The 19783-nt window shown below is 42.9% G+C and overlaps 1 protein-coding gene across 3 annotated transcripts in view; it reads right to left on the bottom strand.

Moving 5' to 3' along the window:
* Window positions 1–19783, bottom strand: part of JARID2 (jumonji and AT-rich interaction domain containing 2) — a 296798-nt gene that overhangs the window by 63094 nt on the left and 213921 nt on the right. For all 3 annotated transcript variants that reach the window (XM_066377097.1, XM_066377099.1, XM_066377098.1), the window contains one exon: window positions 2182–2351. In XM_066377097.1, the coding sequence (XP_066233194.1) occupies window positions 2182–2351 (170 nt within the window). The remainder of the gene's footprint in view (window positions 1–2181; window positions 2352–19783) is intronic.

Genomic DNA, 19783 nt, shown 5'->3' with positions numbered 1-19783 from the left:
TCACAGAGCACTTAAGAGAAATGACACTCCAGAAGCCCTGGCCAGGTAACCCTGTCATCCCGCTATGTCAAGGTAGGTTCAACTCCAGGCAGGGTACATACAAGAAAGAATCAACCAACCTAGGCCCTGGCCAGTTGGCTCAGTGGTGGAGCATTGTCCTGGCGTGCAGGAGTCCGGGTTCGATTCCCAGCCAGGGCATGCAGGAGAAGCGCCCATCTGCTTCTCCACCCCTTCCCCTCTCCTTCCTCTCTGTCTCTCTCTTCCCCTCCTGTAGCCAAGGCTCCATTGGAGCAAAGTTTGCCTGGGCGCTGAGGATGGCTCCATGGCCTCTGCCTCAGGCTCTAGAATGGCTCTGGTTCCAACAGAGCAACACCCCAGATGGGCAGAGCATCGCCCCCTGGTGGGCATGCCGGGTGGATCCCAGTCGGGCACATGTGGGAGTCTGTCTGACTGCCTCCCCATTTCCAACTTCAGAAAAATACAAAAAAAAAAAAAAAATCAACCAACCTATGTATAAATAAGTGTAACAACAAATAGGTCTCCCCACCCCAAAATTAAAATCCATATTCCTTAAAAAAAACCCATGAAAAGACAGAAAAATGACACTCCAATAGCTATAAAGTGAGCACACCTCAGGCCCAGATCTTGGCTTCTAAAGAACAGCTGTTACTTAAAAATAATGCTCCTTGGAGAACTGGTGGATTCCGGTGTGAGGGGAGAGAACATAACAAGATGAGCATGGAACATTCCGTTGTGCCAGAAAGCAAGGCTGGAAGGATCACACAGATGTGTCAAAGGGACAAAAATGCCAGCCTGAAGGGGCTCCAATAATGACACCTACAAAAATATAAACATCAAAATAAACAATGGAAATAGACAATAACCTTTTGAATAAAATAGGAAATGAATCCACACAGAGACAGAAAATGAGTAAGTTGAGTGTGATGAGAAATGAAATATAGTTTCAAAGAACCTCCCCACAAAACACTTATATATTACAAGGACTAAAAAGGATAACTTTACAATGGAGAAACCTGACAGATCAATCTTAATCAAGTGATCGCTGTGAACATCATCAGTAAAAGGGGAGACTGAAATTTGCTGCCACCCAACAGGACGCATGGAGAAGAATGAAGAATCACCTCTGTGATATTCTTACCCAAAATGCAAAGACTAAGTCCAACAATGAGGAAACACCAGACAACCCAAATACAGGACCATTCTACAAAATAACCAGCCTATAATCTTCAAGTGTCAAGATACTGGACGATAAAGATGAAGGGACTGCCCAGAGTTAGCAGACTAAACAGACCACAATTAAAGACAATTGTGAACACCCAATTCTGAACCGGATCCGTATGTTCTAAACTTGGACATCACTCACTAAGGCATCTGAAGCAGTTTGAAATGAGGGTTTGAGGATTAGGTGGTAATAATACATCATTGAGAAGGCCCTATTTTGCTGGTTATAGACTGCCATTATTTTAAGAAAATATACACTAATGTGTTAAAAAGCAATGGGGCAGTGGGTGGAAATTTTCTCTCCAGTAGTTTAGGAAACAGTCCTTTGTTTGCACTCTACCACTGTACCTAAATCTTGCTAAAACTTATTTCAAAATGTAAAAAAAAAAAAAAAAAAAGGAATCCTGACCAAGTCAATGACCAATAGCAAAAGACCCTCTCCCTCCTGTTCACCTCCTCTCAACTAACCTCAGCAAAGGAACTCTCCCCGTTCATGGCTTTCTAAAGCACTTCTCTGTCATTCCCATAAGAGGTGCCTCAATATCTTTGCCAACCTTCTGTGTTCTTCCCTCACAACTGTTAGAAGACGCAGTTCCTGTAGTAAACTTTTCCCCAAAATAGCCCTGTAAACCCAAACCTAGCCTTTATTACAGAATTTCATCCCCACCTTGCACTCTATTAACTGGTCCTGTTTACATGTATGTCTGACCAATATTTTCAATGGTAACTGTACTTAGAAATCTAGTCAAATGACAACAGAAGTATGAAGATTCAAGCACCTTCTCAGGTGGATTTCTCACTTTAAACTCTCCTCAAAGTGGGCCAGGGACCATCAGGAGCAACGCTGCAGAGCACAAAGCCACCGCCCACGCCTGTGTGCAGGGCCCTCCTTTCTCTTTCAATAGGCTGTTCCTTACAGTGACGGTAACACAGTCTTACCTCGAAGGCAGAGAAAGGTAAGAAAATCTTCTGTTTTAGGCTTCCTTTTAGAGAGGTCAGAAATTTGAGTAGCTGGAGGGGGTAGCAGTGGCTCCACTATCTTTACTGGAGTTGTGCTGGGACTGTTCGGCTGAGATTGAGCAAACTTCCTTTGTGCTTGCAGCCTGGGCCTGTAAAAGCAAAAATAAAAATAAGCAGAAATCGGAGAATATAGGGCTACATACATGCAACAACAAAATTATGAAACAGAAGGGGAACAAACCCTATTTTAAGCAAACTCTAATTAAGGTTCTTCCTCTCTCACACTCTCCTAAAACCTCAGGCCAGCTTCAAAGGGCAGTAACTTTGGCTCAAGGGCTGCATTTCACATGCTGACACACAAGGTGAGCCACGAGCGTGTGTATATGAGCATATTTCAGAAACTGCATGTGCTGTTCAATGACGTGGGATTATATGCTTTGTACCTTTGATTTTGCCCACAGCGATGAGGAAACGCACATCCTGCCACCACAGTTACACAGCTTTCTATATGTTTACATGTTTACATGATACTGTCACAACACACAATGCCCTTTGCACTGTCCTCACACCCAGCCCACGTCTGCTGTCCATCCCTCACTGTCCCCACCCTGTACCCCAATTCTAATCATTTCTGACTCCAACTCAGCTACGTAAGTTTACTACAATCAAGTTTGCAATGCAGAAAAAAAATATGTATTCCTCTAGGCCAGTGGCCGGCAAACTCAGTCAACAGAGCCAAATATCAACAATACAACAATTGAACTTTCTTTTGAGAGTCAAATTTGTTAAACTATATAGGTAGGTACATTGTTATTATAACCTGCACTCCCGCATGTGGTGTTTTGTGGAACAGCCACACTCAAGGGGCCAAAGAGCCGCATGTGGTTCACGACCCGTGGTTTGCCGACCAGGGCTCTAGGCTATCCAAAACCTTTCCATCCCCACTAAATTATGGGTTGCCCTCTGCAAATAGGGTAAACTCAATCCTCTTAGTTAGAAATATAACAACTGGCCTTAACCTACCTTTCAGGCCTCTTCCTCAGTACAACCCTACCTAGATACTGATTCACAACGTATCCACTTAGTGTCTACAAACCACAATTTAGAGTTCCTTAACTAGATAGATGTCTTTCATGAACAAAATCTTATATAAGAAATACCTTTCTATCAACCTAAAGTCTAATGAATCTTGGAAAGGCTTCGTTCCATCTTTCCCAACACTACAGCTGACCCCACAGCCACAGTTAGACACCCTTTCCCCACAAGCGCCCTAACATATTTCCCCTTTATGTATAACTAACCTGACATTGATCATAAATCGTCTCATAATAGCTCTTCTTTCATTATAAGGATCTCAATCGATAATGGAAGTGGGTGCATCTGAGATCACTTCAGCCTGTCTAGCCAGCCCTGCTCAGACAGAAACAGTATCTGAGAGGGGAACAGAAAAGAACCTAGACGCAGCCCTATGCACAGGCTTGATCTAGATCTGGTCAGAATCCAAATTAGAATCAAGCAGTGTGTGGGACTGATGATGCCAGCTCAACTCAAGGTTGCTCTGAGTATTAGATAGGAAATAAAAAGAAATCTGATATATTGGTAAATCATAAACAAGTAAGTTGTAATTAAAAACAGTATCTTAAACTACTGACACTCAAAATACATAACATTTTTTTTCTTTTTTTCTGAAGTTGGAAACGGGGAGGCAGTCAGACAGACTCCCGCATGCGCCCGACTGGGATCGACCCGGCATGCCCACCAGGGGGCGATGCTCTGCCCATCTTGGGGCGTCGCTCTGCCGCAATCAGTGCCATTCTAGTGCCTGAGGCAGAGGCCACAGAGCCATCCTCAGCGCCTGGGCAAACTTTGCTCCAATGGAGCCTTGGCTGCAGGAGGGGAAGAAAGAGACAGAGAGGAAGGAGAGGGAGAGGGGTGGAGAAGCAGATGGGTGCGTCTCCTGTGTGCCCTGGCCGGGAATCGAACCCGGGTCTCCTGCCCGCCAGGCCGACGCTCTACCACTGAGCCAACCGGCCAGGGCTAAAATACATAACATTTTAAATGAACTTTCTCATATTTAACAAAATATACAGCAAAATACACATACCATGGTTTTCTCCTCTTTAAAAAAGTAGCACCTTTAAGTTTAACCTCCCTCAAGTTCTGATCAGTCTCTCCTCTGTTACCACCCACCAAAAGCACTATTGTGTAGATCATATTCTTGATGCAAACTGACATTTGATCAAAGGGAGATAGCATGACCACTACATACTGACGGGGCAATCTTCAGTCCTTAAAATCTGCAAACATCACAAGTGGTCAAAGCACTTCAGAACCCAGGACAACCAAAGTTAAACAGCCACATTAACAAGGTATAGGCAGAAAGCTCTCAGTTTAACAATTTCCCAAATGTTACCAATGCTAAGGGAATATGGCAATGTCACTGTCCCCATGCTATGGGGAACAAAGCTTTTTCGCAACAAACTGACTGCCTGTATGTAAGATGAGACAGACTGTACTGTGTGCTGAGGAAGGCACTGAGCCTAAAGGAGTGACTGACCTTCAAAGGGCAACAGTGAAAGTTCAGATGGGGGGGGGGGGGGGGATTGTCACTTTACAATGGAGCTTCTTAAACTATCTGAGATGAGGACCAGTTTTGTGTTTGGTTATTTTCCTCCTTTAAAATTTCTTTTTGCAAACAAATGTTTTTATAAGACAAATTGAGAGGGGGGAAAAATTTTTTTAATTGACTTTTATGTATTGATTTCAGCGAGAATAAGTGGGGGGGGAGGTGGGGAAGAGGGAGAGGTAGAGAGAGAAAGAGGGAAAGGGGGAGAGAGGGAAGGGGAGAGAAGGAGGAGAGAGGGTGAGAAAGGGAGGGAGGGAGAGAGAGGGAGAGAAAGAGGGAGAAAGAGGCATCTTGACCTTGAGCTGCTCCTGTCTGTGCCCTGACCAGAAAGCGAAACAGCAACCTCTCTGTGCTCAGGATGATGCTCCATCCAACAGAGCTATCCAAGCCAGGGCCCCCCCGCCACTAAATTTTTTGTTTTATTTTTTTTTTAATTTTTATTTATTGATTTGAGAGAGAGAGAAAGGTGGAGGTGGAGGGGTATAAGAGCGGGAAGCTTCTCATATGTGCCTTGACCTGGCAAGCCCAGGGTTTTGAATTGACAACCTCAGCATTCAAGGTCAACACTTTACCCACTGTGCTACCACGGGGGGGGGGGGGGGGGGGTGATTTTTGAAAAAACAAACACCAGCCAAAATTAATTATTAAATTCAACAAATACAAAATCACTGTCAAACCGCTTTAAGTTTTTAAAAGCTCACTGTCATTTTCTGTATTCCGCGCACTGGCAGCAGGCAGCACTGCTTTAGAGCAAACACAACAACCACAGGCCTGCAGTGCAATGCCAATGCAGGTGGATGGGCCCGGGAGAACTACCCTCCTGTTACCACAGACAGTCAGGGAGGGCTGGGGAGTCTCCTCCTTTGACCAAGATGATGCAGGGGGAGTACCTTACACACCTAGTGTGCCAAAAGCTAAAAACAGAAATGGACAGGGCTGAGCGTGCTAAAAGCTAGCAAAAGTAATTGGATAGAAATTAGCTCTCCCAGCCCTTGTCAGGTAGCTCAGTTGGTTAGAACATTGTGCCAATATGCCAAGGTTGAAGGTTCCATCCTTGATCAGGGCACATATAAAAATCAACCAATTAATGCATAAATAAGTGGAACAATAAATCAATGTTTCTATTTCTCCCTCTCTTGCTAAAAATTAATTAATTAATCAATTAAGCCCTCCCCTCCTTATCCCTATAAGTACAGGCTTGAGCAGGAAAGGAGACATCTTTGAGATGCAAGTCCACCACTCTCCCAGGTTGCCCCACCTGAATAAAACCCACTCAGCCTGCACCCACACCTGTCACGACTTGGACTTTTGCTGCGGCAGATGGCTGGACCTGCATTTCCGCCTCCATTATGCTCCTCTTCCAACAAACCTTTTTCTCTTCATCAACTATCCCTCCCAGTTAAAGGAGAATCCTACGAAAAACCTTTTTTTAAAATTGGCAATTCTGTAATCTGTGCATCTTCATTTAAATGAACACAGCTCACACTCTGAGCACTGAAGGATTTTATGGAAATCCCGCCTGGACGTGAGCACAATGTTCTGTTTATTGCTTTTTCAGGAGTCAGCAACAACAAATGCCACATATTATGAAAAGATGGCACAGCTATAATTAAAAACAAACACCAAACACAGACGAGGTGCAGATGACAGAGCAGGACACAGTGAGATATTTTACATTTTCAGGACCTCAAAGACAGACTGCTCCTACCAGTGTTCAAATAAAAGGCATTTTTTGCCTGATGACTTTTTCAGTGACACTATGAAAAATAAGGCAATAACAGATTAAAAAGTGGCAGTAAAATAAATTACCCCTCAGAGGAATAAGCCAAGCTCCTAAGTGATTAAGTATTTGTGAGAGCCAGATGAAAGCAGGAACAAAAGAACAAGACAAACCAATATCTTTTTTAGAGGCAAGAAGAATCCGTACTTTGCAAAAAGGGCAGGTCTGTGGTTTGGCTTTTCATCCTGCAGCCCCAGGAGGATTACAAAGGTGTTGACTTTGCTTGGCTGGCCCCACACAACAAAACAGTTTGAATGACACAATTTATAGGCCAAATCCACGGAGTAAGCACTCTTAGCTACACAGATATGTTTGAGGGATAGGTGATTCATTTTAGAATGTCTGATACAAGGAAGTGAGTGTATGTTATCTTAAATCAGTTTAAAAAAAGTGGGAGGGGGATACAGATGTGCTGAAGAATCAGAATAACTGCCTCTGAAGAGGTTGGGGGTGGAGCTGAGGGGCAGGCAGGCCAGATCAGACACTCTGCACGGCACAGCACACAGCACAGCATGGCAAGGGCTAAAGAGGGAGGTGGGGCTCTGGGAAGACCTGCACTCCACCCAGTCAACTCCAAAAGTGAGCAAGCAAGCAAGGTAGTATTATATCTACCCCCAGGAGCATTGACTTCACCCACCCCTTCCATCAGCTGACTGACATTTTAACCAGAAACACCACGTTCCAGTCTGTTACTCAAATGAAAACACTAAAGAGACAATTCTGTTTGAACTAAGGAGACTCAGTCATCAGAGGGAAGAGAGTACAGGGCTCCTGGGTCCTAGGGAGAAGCAGCACATGGGGCCTCCAAAGCCTTTTGGCCTTGAGTTTAGCCAGGATGGCCCCCACTACCCATTCGTAACAGCACATAGAAATACTAGAACGCAGACAAAAAAGAGGGTGTCTATCTATCCCTCATGCACATGACAGAAGAATCAACTAGAGCACTATTCACTTCCGTGTTTGAATCTTATTGATCATCGAAGGAGATTTCCCTACAGAAACCTTCATTCTAGGAACTCTAGTTGTATCCTTGGGTCAATGAAACCAGTTAAACTCTCAGCAAGTGAAGTTACACAGATCAAATAGACATAAACCAGCTGAGGAAGAAATGAATAAATATATATATGTGAATAAATATATCTATATATGAATAAATGTATTTAGGATACCACTTTATTTACAGTGTATTAAAATCTAGGGCTATGGGCAGGTGGAATGAAGGATAGAAGTGATTTCAGATCACTTCATTGCTGTCACTTATCTTCCATGGTGTAAATGTGTGCCTGTGAATTAAAGGACTAAAAAATGCCAAAACCCAGCTCAGAAAATACAGATATGGCCTGTTATTTCTATTTGGTGTTTAAGACAAATGTTTAAAAGTGAATGACCTTAGACCCTGGCCGGTTGGCTCAGTGGTAGAGCGTCGGCCCAGCGTGTGGAAGTCCTGGGTTTGATTCCCAGTCAGGGCACACAGGAGAAGTGCCCATCTGCTTCTCCACCCTTCCCCCTCCTATCTCTATCTTCCCCTCCCCACAGCCAGGCTCCACTGGAGCAAAGCTGGCCCAGGCACTGAGGATGGCTCCATGGCCTCGGCCACAGGCGCTAGAATGGCTCCAGCCACAACGGAGCAACACCCCAGATGGGCAGAGCATCGCCCCCCTGGTGGGCATGCCGGTGGATCCCAGTTGGGTGCATGCAGCAGTCTGTCTGCCTCCCCACTTCTAACTTCAGAAAAATCCAAAAAAAAAAAGTGAATGATCTTAATTTTTGGTGGGATGGTAACATCATCCTCACTTCATAGATGGAATCAACTTAGAGAAGAATGAGACACCTACCCAAGAGCCACACAGCGTGGATGGCAGAACAAATAGGACCAGTCAAATCTGGGATCCTCAGGTCAGAGTTTTCTCTTTGTCACACCATGCTACATCCAAGTGGGAGCTGAGGCACAACCATGTCATGCGCAAAGCCAGCTGGGATATCCCTTCTCTAAAAGCTCCTGGGTCCCAGATACCCATGGCAATTCAGGCATGACAAAAAGAGTCAGCCACACTGGTACAAATACCATTTAAGCTAAAATGTCCCAGAAGTGAGTAAAAATGTGTTCAAATGAAATCAATTTACTGATTTGATCTCACAGAGTATCCCTCTAAGAAGTAATAAATGCTCTAAGAGAGAGACAATAGTCAGAGGGGACCCTGCTTATTCAACACTACTCTATTCATCTGGCATGCTCTCCCTTCTCCTTCACCTTACCATGGCTGACATATTCTCAGCATCCAAAAAGGGGAACATTTCAGGCCTGTTATGGAGGCCACTTCTTCCACTTCTCTGTTCAAAATTCCCCTTTTCTAAGACACCAAACCACCCTAAACTAATAGGTCCTCCGGACACACTGCTTAACCCCAATTCCATTCCACTGACATTCTGTGGTCCCAAAGAGTATGCTCTACTGCAGGCTGGTCTTTATGACCTACTTCTGCACAGAGTTGTTACTGTGTGTTGAGGACAAGCCCTCCACAAGCACTGAGGAGGAGGAGGAGCAGAGCAGGATACTGCTGTACTACTTATAAACCACACAATCCATTATTCATTCTTTAGGACTGACACAATTAAACACATGAATGTATCTGAGCAGAGGGGCAGACTGAATGACAGTCCAGAGTTGCCAGGGAGATGTTTGTGGACCTGAGACAGACCCAGTAGCAACAGAAGAGGAAAAGAAATGTGTGCTGCCCCGGGCAAAGTTACTGGCCACCCCAGTTTAACTCTATCTACCCAAGGGTCAACTGGCATTCAGTTTCGTTAAGAAGCAGATTCCTCTACTAAGCATCTGCTCATGTTGTCATAATACTGACCATCACCACAGTTATTACTTACTAAGAATTTACTGAGCCACTTGACCATTATCATCTTAATCTAACAAGAGCCAAATAAGATCTGCTTCTGGCTCTTAACCAGGAAGATCAGGTGCCATCCCACCACCTTGGCATTTACTTGTGTTCCGTCTCACAGAGCACGATTGTCCTTGGGACACAATTTGCTGAACCCAGGAATATAGCTGTGCCACACAGTAATGCACACAGGACCATCACATACCTTCTCGATAGAGCTGCGTGAGTCAGTGATGAGTGGGGGGGGGGGGGGGTGTCAAAGGATTCAATCTTCCTCTTTCCCTTCTACACCTGAAGATACATAGAAGAAGGCATTCTTTTTCTCCTGGGATATCTCTTATTTAGGGTTAGTTAGCACGGCCAACAGCCAAAAATTATTTTTCACTGAAACTTATTACTGCAAAAACCTTCAAATGTTTCATAATTATTTAGGTTAAAAAAAAAAAAGAAAGGCACAGCAGCCAGAAGGGAACAAAGAAGCACACCAAAATAGATACGCGTTTTTTTAAGTTAGCAAGAAAACTACAGGCGATGCTTATAAAGAAACTCCACTGATGAGCTGACCAAGTCGTATGCCAAATACTCTTTGTTTCATAATAATACCCTCTGTGTGTCCCCAAGTCATGCATTTAGAAGCTCCCTGGGCTATCCGCCAGCGGAGGCCATGCGAGAGAGTGGCACTGTTCCTCCAGGTCTCCTCTGGGGTTATCTATAGGGTAGAGCTAACCAGCTATTGCTATCTCTGTACTTGATCTCTAGGGCAGCCCTAAATATGGCACAAAAGCAATTTCTAGGTTAATTAAATTCCGTTTCTGTCCAGGATTTCTGATAGTTTACAAACCCGAGGAAGACACAGTGCATGAGCACAATTTGGATGAAGAAAGCAGAAGAGGGACTAGGTGATTTAAAGAAATGCCCAGCTGGTCCCTTGTTGAGGGATGTGTAAGCCAAAACACCATTTTATTAACTCAATTTTCCAATATTAAAAACATAAGCTTCTAAATCCAATTATTTAGATTACATCTCAATTCTAAACAAACAGCAAGGAATGGGTGGGAGGGGAGGGTCTGCTCATTCAAAAAATTGTTGTGTCTGGCAAATGCAAAATGACCAGCATGGCTGTGTTCTTTGTACCGATGTGGGACCAGGCCCTGAAGCTTTGCCAACTTGCTGAAAGACCTATTCAAAAAAAAAAATTTCCTGTGTTTCCATCCCCCAAATAATTACCCACTCTATTCACCCCAGACACACACACTACAAACCTGGCAGCTACTCAAAGAAACAAGAGGGTGCGTGTGCGTGTGCAGTGTGTGCGCGCACTGGAGATTGTGGGGGGTCAGCAGAGAATACTCCCTACCCAGGGCAAACTGCCCACCTAATTCAAATGCAACTGCAGCTGGGGACAAAAACCACACAGGATGGTTGTAAACATCCTGTAGAGTAAGGAGAAAATAAACACATCCTCAAGTGACCTCCCAGTCTAAGCTGCGAACAACTCAGATCAGACTATCCAGCAGGAAGCACTGGCAATCAAGTATATCTTGCTCTGCTCATGCCCCACCCTGCTCCAGAGCTGGTCACCAGGTGGTGAGGACATTACAAAATGAACATCACAGGGAAAAAAAGGTCAGAGTGCTCCATGAGCAGAGCTTTGCTACACAGAATGCCTCTTCGTAGTGTTTTGGGAGATCTACCCTGGTTCAGAGGCCTCACTTCTTGCTTTATATGTAAACAGATGAAATAGTTTGTTTATGGTAAAAACCACAGGATGTTAAATATTTGCAGCACTTGTCTTAATTAAATTACATGGGTTGCTATTTAGAGAAGTTTGTTATTAACTGGATTTACCTAAAAGAACTTTTTTTTGATTCAGTCTTGCCAAGATGAGTCCTTATGAAGTTTTGGTTGATCAGAAGGGTGCAAGAAAAAGAACAGTGCAGGGTGTTAGTGCAACTAACCTGTAATCTAAGACAAACAAGCATCTATTTCCTTTTTTTTTTTTTTTTTAAGGAGAGGGTAAGAAGAAAACTATGGCCCCTTCCAGGTCCAATCTCCTCCAACTTCCTCTATAAAACCTGAGTATAGTAATTCCTGTCATAATTCCTTTGGATATATACAATTTTATAATTCAAGATAAGACACACTGACCTGACTATTTCCAGTGGGAAATCAGGATTTTAGCTCTCCAAATACCTGTATTGCCAAGATACAGATTCCTGGTCCCAACTTCTTAACTACACTTTGTCAGGTAAAACATCAAATCTGTAACTTTTAGATTATGCAATAAGTATACTTATTATCTGGCACATTAGAAGATGGGGGTGGTAAAATTTTTAAATATTCATAAGTTGTTTTTTTTATTCATTTTAGAGAGGAGAGGGAGAGACAGAGAAAGAGAGAGAGGAGAGACAGAGAGAGAGAAGGGGGGAGGAGCTGGAAGCATCAACTCCCATATGTGCCATGACCAGGCGGGCCCAGGGTTTCGAACCGGCAACCTCAGCATTTCCAGGTCGATGCTTTATCCACTGTGCCACCATAGGTCAGGCAGTTGTTTTTTTTAAGATGGCACAATTCCAAAAGTTATCCTATAACTCCTTTAAACTACTAAGTAGTAATAATACTCTCTACACACTGCTTCCTTAAGACTTAGCAGTTTCAATTAGGAATAATTTACTCATCTGGGAAACATTAAGATCCCTCAGAACCCCAAGACATCCTTCGGAACTCATCACAACTACTTTTAAGATTAGAGGAGAGGAAGGAGAAAAGAATATCAAGTCAATGACAGCATTAAATATCTATAAGCTATATGTATGCAGTATCTTCCCAAGCAAAAAATTACTGGGACACAGACATCTCAGGTGGATGGTGAGATACCACACAGATGGTATAAAAAGTAATATGCAGCACAGCTTTGGATTCAATCAATTAAAAATTATGCAGTTATGTGGGGTTTTTAAAAAATCTTATATGGCATCTTGCAATGCCAAAGAACCAAGAATGCCTAGAGATCATGGCTCTGTCATGAGCAAGGAAACACCTGACATAGACTTATTTTTGGTTCTAGAAAGCAGCCATGTCAAATTTGAAAGAGATCATCATTAACCAACAATTAAAGCTGCAACAAAGTTCCTTTGTTCTGTCAGTCACAAATGTCACACGTGTTAGAATTTACCACCTATGGAAAGCTGCCCGTTTTGTCATCCATAACCCTCTTCTTATCAGGGCTCCAACTCCAAAGCCAGGACCTAAGAGCTACAAAGGCTCCTCTCCACAAAGACTGTTGGTTCAAGTCAATCTTAAGCAAAAACTGTATCTTACTGCAGAAAAGAGTAAAAACCAGTAACAAGAGTCAGAAGAGCAGGTAGAAACCTCAGAAATTCCTGATACATTATTACCATTACAAGGTGTGAACAAATTATCTAAAGCACATTCCATTTTTAAAAACCTTGAAGAGCCATTTAAAACATTAATTTGCCCTTCCACTCTCCTGAGGGGGTACTGCCAATTGTTTTAAAAATATTTCAACACAAACCCCAACAGTTTCTCAATTAGGTTACTTAATATCAACTGCAAACTGCCAGAAATCTCCTCAAATCCTGGCAGAGATGATGGCTGGGTAATGACAATGAATGACTCTGTGAGGTAAGAATGCTTCACTTCCTTCTTTCAAGTAAAAAAGAAAAATATATTAATAAATTACATGCTCTAATGCAGGGGTCCCCAAACTTTTTAACAGGGGGCCAATTCACTGTCCCTCAGACTGTTGGAGGGCCAGCCTATAAAAAACTATGAACAAATCCCTATGCACACTGCACATACCTTATTTTAAAGTAAAAAAAAAAAAAAAAAAAAAAAAAAAAAAGGAAACAAATACAATATTTAAAATAAAGAACAAGTAAATTTAAATCAACAAACTGACCAGTATTTCAATGGGAACTATGCTCCTCTCACTGACCACCAGTGAAAGAGGTGCCCCTTCCAGAAGTGCGGCGGGGACGGATAAATGGCCTCAGGGGACCGCATGCGGCCTGTAGGCCGTAGTTTGGGGGCCCCTGTTCTAATGCTACACCACTCCATCAAAAAAACAAAACCCAGAGGAACCCTAAGGGTGTAACTGAAAAGTCGATCCTGTGCACTTCCCACCAGAAATATTCTTGATGAAGCTGCACGGTGGGTCAGATACTAACCTCCATGAGCATGTGAGAGGGCAAAGAACCAAAGCACCACGTTAGTGCTCAGAATGCCAACTAGCCCCACAGACTAGACCTGCAATGATCTGGACTAGGCGACAAACACTATAGAAAAGAGATCAATTTCCTTGCCCACTGGAAAGCACATGCAGTAGCCAAGAAGCACCAATAGATGGCAATAAAGAGTCTTTAGACTACAGCTCTGGGATCGCTGTGGAGGAGAAAAAGGAGGCTGAGGCTCATGGATTAATGACAAGCTCCGGAATTAACCAATTTTTAGGACCTGTGCCGAAATGTGATGCCAGCTGAGAAAGCAGACATTGTTTATAGAGAGTAGTATATAAACACTATTAGCAATATCCTTTCATCTCATCAGATCAATTACAACTCAAGTTCCTTGCCTGTATGGAAAACACACATAAACTCACACTCTGGCATTCTATACACTGAAAAATATACCTGGGGCAAAAACCCACAATATGGTTTTCTGAAATATGCCCCCTCCCAAGTGACTTTTACCACCAAAAAACGATAAGAGAAAAGGCAAAATTAGGGTAATATGCCACAGATTGCATACATTTCCGTCACTACGAAGCACAATCTCCTCATTTTGGGGCTCTTGACAGAAATTTATTTAGTAAGCTGAAACATAATCATGTGCAATTTTCAAAGTATGGGGTGTTACTTAAGCTATCACCAACCAAAATGCTAAATGAAGCCTGTTCTGTAATAAAAGGACTCATATACTACAATTCACACATTGTCTCTTCCTGAACGTTTATAACAGAGGTCTAGGTTTTTATGACAATGGCCTAAAGATGAGGAAACATGGTCATAATTAAAGAAACTGCTAATGGTTAATGAACATGAAAAGAGCAATTATTGCCCTTTTGATTTTGTTCTCTGTGATCCAGAGTAATGACACATTCTCCACTGAACAATGAGAGCTCATGTGGCACCACCTCAGGCTCTCTGTCACCAGCAGCTGCCGTGACAGATCTAGGGAGACACACCAGTGGCACAGACATCTAAATAAAAACCAAGGAAAATGTGTCAATTAAAAGTAGGCAAAAGGAAATCAAGGCGTGGAGATCACCTTCCGTTCTAGTGATACTGAGAATATCCCTAAGCAAAGGTGCATTTCTCCTGATGTTCGGAGCTGCACAGGGTAAGCATGTGTCAGGCCAGGAAGCAGAAACACTTTTCCAAAGGGCAGTCACTGAATCAAACCAAATCAAGTGACCTCTTAAACTAGACCCCTGGTCGGCAAACTGTGGCTCACGAGCCACATGCCAACTCTTTGGCCCCTTGAGTGCGGCTCTTCCACAAAATACCACGTGCAGGAGCTACCTTGATAAGGAATGTACCTACCTATATAGTTTAAGTTTAAAAAATTTGGCTCTCAAAAGAAATTTCAATCGTTGTTACTGTTGGTATTTGGCTCTGTTGACTAATGAGTTTGCCGACCACTGAACTAGACCAACCAGGCAATGGAGGAGGTGGTGGGGGCCAACTCACACCTTGCAACTCACTGGGACATTATAGCTCATTGACATTCTTAATAACCTTGCCCAACCTCAGAGCATTCACCTTTAAACAGTGTAAAGCCCTCCCAGTTCTCCTTCTTCTGCCAGCAGGCAGGACCAGTCTAACTGTAGCAGGTAAGCCTCAGGCCCTGTACTTGGTGACAGCAGTGTATGACAAGCAGAGATGACTCACTGAATATCTGCAGGACATACACAACAGCCATAATTGTGCATGTCTGAAATGAACCCTCAAAAGAGTCTAGGGCTAGAATGTTTTCTGATTAGCCTTGCTAAATGAAAATTTCTCAAGAAATTTTCTCATCACAAAATGAAAATTTCTCCAAGAGGTGAGTCATTCTCTGACTCATAAGGGGCTTTGTCAAATACTTTACCTATCTTATAGCCATTTAACCAACAAAACCCTGCTATTGATAAAACAAGTGACTTATTACTACTTTCCAGAGCTATTTACTGGGATGCTGCAAAACAGCTCAATGGACTTGAGGATTTGAGCAAAGCCTGTAACAGAAACCCCCAGAGGTGAGAGAGGAGGTAGGCAGTAATCCAAGCAAGTCTTCCCTTCACCTTGTGTTGTAGCTGACTATACCCCTTCCCTCTGAGCACTGAAGTTCCCTGACAATTTCTGATCCCCATTTAGTTCCAGAAAACAACTCCAGAAGTCCAGCCACTTATGTCAGACACAAGATAAACACCTCAACTATATGCATCCCTTTAGCAATTCTGAAGGGCTGAAAAACTTCTGTTCAATTAAGCCCTTCATTAATCGCTACTGTGGAGCCTATTTTCCTTGTCCATAAACAGGAAATGATAAAGCTACAAGGTCAGCCTCCTTTCCAAAGAAGGCTCCGGATCTGTGCTAGGTGCTGTCACAAAGCTTCTACATTGCTTAGCTCCATTCATTCCCAAAAGAGAAGGAAAGGAGGAAATAATAGAGAAAAGTTGAAAGAAATAGAAAAGAATCCAAAAGTTCTACGTGATCTTAATAAAAATGGAAAACAATGGGGGTGTTAGGGGGAGAAGGGTGGAGATCCATGCAGCAGACCTGAACCTTGATTTGTCAATCACAATTATAAGTTAGAAGTTTTAAAAAGGACTAATCCCTGGCCAGATAGCTCAACTGGTTAGAGCATCATCTCGATACGTCAAGGTTACGAGTTTGATCCCAAGTCAGGGCATATGTAAGAATCAATCAATGAATGCATAAAGAAGTGGAACAAATCTCTCTCTCTCTCTCTCTCTCTCTCTCTCTCTCTCACACACACACACAATCAATCAATAAATTTTTTAAAGAGTGACTAACCACCAAGATCATATTTGTTGATCCTCAGTCTCAAACTAAGCTTCCAGGGTCTTCTCTTCCAAATAATTTTTGTAATGCTTGCTACAGGCATGTTGTTGTCCTGTGTCCCCTTCTCTTCTGCTCCACTTGCGAGCCACAAGCAGAACACGCTATGTCAACTGAGTAGTAATGCACTCCGTCAAGGGAACGATCTTCATGGTTCAAGTTATGCTGCACCACCACAAGGCTAGCCACCTCCAAAAAGAAAGGAGAACCCAAGGGACATTTTAAGGGAGGGTACAAGTAGGGACCACAATGGAGGGGATGGAAGAGTAAGGAGAAATTGTCACATCTTCCCAAACGATCAAAAACAATGACGTGATGAAGAATTGCAGAAATAAACTACTCTTCTCTCCTCTGCAGTCCACTGATTAACTCAAAGAATCAGAAGCTAAGTAGGTGCAGGCATCCTCACAGCTGGCTTCAGCAAAACACTGTGCCAGCACACTGGGCAAACCCAAATCACGTTCACAAGGATGTGGGTGGCAGGCGTTGAGGGGCTGGGGGGGGGGCATAACTATGCTCTCTATAATGAGTTTCTAAATATGCCTTAATGGTCTCTGCCTTTGATCAAAGAGGCAGCCATCTTTAACTGTGTCAATGCCCTACCAAACACTGTGCTCCCAGCCACAGGTAAGTCCTGGGAAAGGTTGCTAAGGCTCTACCTACTTCCAGCCATTTGTAAATGAGCCTGGAAGGAGGACATTTACAGCTGGACCCTTAAAGCTTGCTGTCCCCACCCCCATCCAAAATACCCTTAGAGAGCAGATATAATCACCTCACACCCAGAAAAGGCCCAAGAAACTGATCCCATTGGTTTACAAAATCCGTAGTAATTAATTTTCCCAGCTTATTCTTCTAACTGCTCTCTTCAAGAAACAAACTTCCTGAAACAAACCTTCACCTGAGATGTAGACAGAGTTCAGTAGTCTAACTCTACAGATACCCCCCCCACCAATTTACTGTTTGTTTCCTTTTTGATGTTATACAATTGGAAAAGCAGAAAAAATTCTAAAATTAGTACTGCGGGTAGAACAGGACACATCACTGGGGCTGCTGGTGCCACCAGGTAAGCTCTCCCTGATCTAGATGTCCATGATGACTCAGCTCCAGGATTATACAGAAACCGACAAACGAGCTGGGAATCAAAAATGAAACACTACCAGTGCCAGGTCAGTAAGCAATGAAACTGTGAATGCATGTCACAGAAGTGTAAGGCAATGATTAAACAAGAAACGAAATCAGAAACTCAGACTGTCCATCCTCTCCTCACTCAGCGTCTGCTTCAGCACAGGAGAGGATGCGGACAGGCCCAGTGACTCTTCCGTCACCAGGGAACCCCCACAGTGGAAGCACAAGGAAGGGAACCTGTGAAAAAGGAACTGGGCAAAGATTCCACAGTGTGACTGCGCTGCACAGAAAAGGGAGCCCAGGAAATGGGCAAATAAAGGACAGACCATGTGCCTCCATGCCATGCTTCTGACCCAGGAAGGTGCGTATCCAAGTTCCAAAGGGGAAAGCTTAAGTTTCGTGAACAGCAGACTAAACCAGTCTCAGAAAGAAATGTGCAATTTATTCCTTCCTGAATAACTCAAAGCAAACAACTACAACCAAAGATAACCTCACACCCCCTGGGCTTTAATGCTGATCAGCTCAATAATAGTACAATAAAACGAATAGTGGGAGAACAGGGTGTGGCAAGCAGCTAGGCTCCTAGTGGACCCAAGGAAGCCGATGCATCCACTTGGGGCACAAAGTTAAAGCTGGGCCAGGAGGTACAACATATCAGTGAGAAATCACATGTTAGCTCAGGGGAGGACAGTCCTTTCTCCATAAACTGAACTCACTTTAAGTTCAAGTCAAAATAGAATGCAGATATCATAATAAGAAAAAACTATATGGGGAAAAAAGATAAGTACCGGCAACAATGTGGAGAGAAGAGAACCCTTGTGCACTGTTTGTGGGAATGTAAATTAGTACAGCAACTATGGAAAATAGTACAGAAGTTCCTCACAAAATTAAAAATATTATTACCTTACGATCCAGGAATCCCATTTCTGGGTATATATCCAAAGGAAATTAAATCCCTTATCTCAAGAGATACTTGCAACCCATGCTTACTACAGCATTATTTACAATAATAACCAAGACATGGAAATAACCTAAGAGTCCATCAGGAGAGAGATGGGGTAAAGAGAATGTGGTATAAGAAACGATGAAGTACTACCATATGTGACAACACGGACGGATCTTGAGAATATCACGCTAATAAGGAAAGTAAGTCAGACAGCAAAACTCAAGAACCATATGATTTCACTCTTATGTGGATATAAAACAGAGCAACAAATGGAACAGAGACAAACACAATCTCATAGACACAAACAACAGTATGGTGGAAGGGGAGGAAGACAGTCAAAGGTAAAGGGGGCCCAATATATGGTGATGGAAGATAATCTGACTTTGGGTAGGGGACAAACACAGCAAAATACAGATTATTTATTATAAAATTGTACATCTGAAACCCATATAAATTTATTAAAGTCAACCCAAAGATTTTATTTTTTTAAAAAGCCTGACCAGGTGCTGGCATAGAAGGAAAGAGCGTCAGCCTGGGTCTAAACCCCGAGGTTGCCAACTTGAGTGCAGGCTCATTGGTATTGAGTGAGGGGTCACAGACATGACACTATGGTCGTTGGCTGGAGTGCACCCCCAACCCTGCCAAGGCACGTATGAAAAAGCAATCAATGAACAACTGAAGTGCCACAACTATGAGTTGATGCTCCTAGTCTCTCTTCTTTAGTGTTTGTCCCGCTCCCTCTCCCTAAAAAAAATAAATAGTAATAATAATAATAATAATAAAAGGAAAATGAGTTATAAAAATACAAAGAAATATTATTCAGCCATAAAAAAGAAACTCCTGCCATTTTTTTAAAACAGGTAGACCTTGAAGGCATTATGCTTAGTAAAATAAAACAAAGACAAATACTGTGTGGTCTCGCTTATATGTGCAATCTTAAATAAAATAAATTGAATTCATAGTAGATTGGCGGTTGCCTCTGTGTGTATGTGTGAAAGTGGTCAAGGTACAAACTGCAAGTTATAAGTTCTGGTGATATATAAATATTGATCGACTTACGACCTATGCAACTTACGGCCATTCGACTTTACAACCACAATCACTAGCCACAACTGCTCCATGTCT

The sequence above is a fragment of the Saccopteryx leptura genome, chromosome 3, assembly GCF_036850995.1.
Source record: "Saccopteryx leptura isolate mSacLep1 chromosome 3, mSacLep1_pri_phased_curated, whole genome shotgun sequence".
Lineage (NCBI taxonomy): Eukaryota > Metazoa > Chordata > Mammalia > Chiroptera > Emballonuridae > Saccopteryx > Saccopteryx leptura.
Note: the sequence above shows the minus strand (reverse complement) of the source record. Positions and strands in the feature narration are given on the sequence as shown.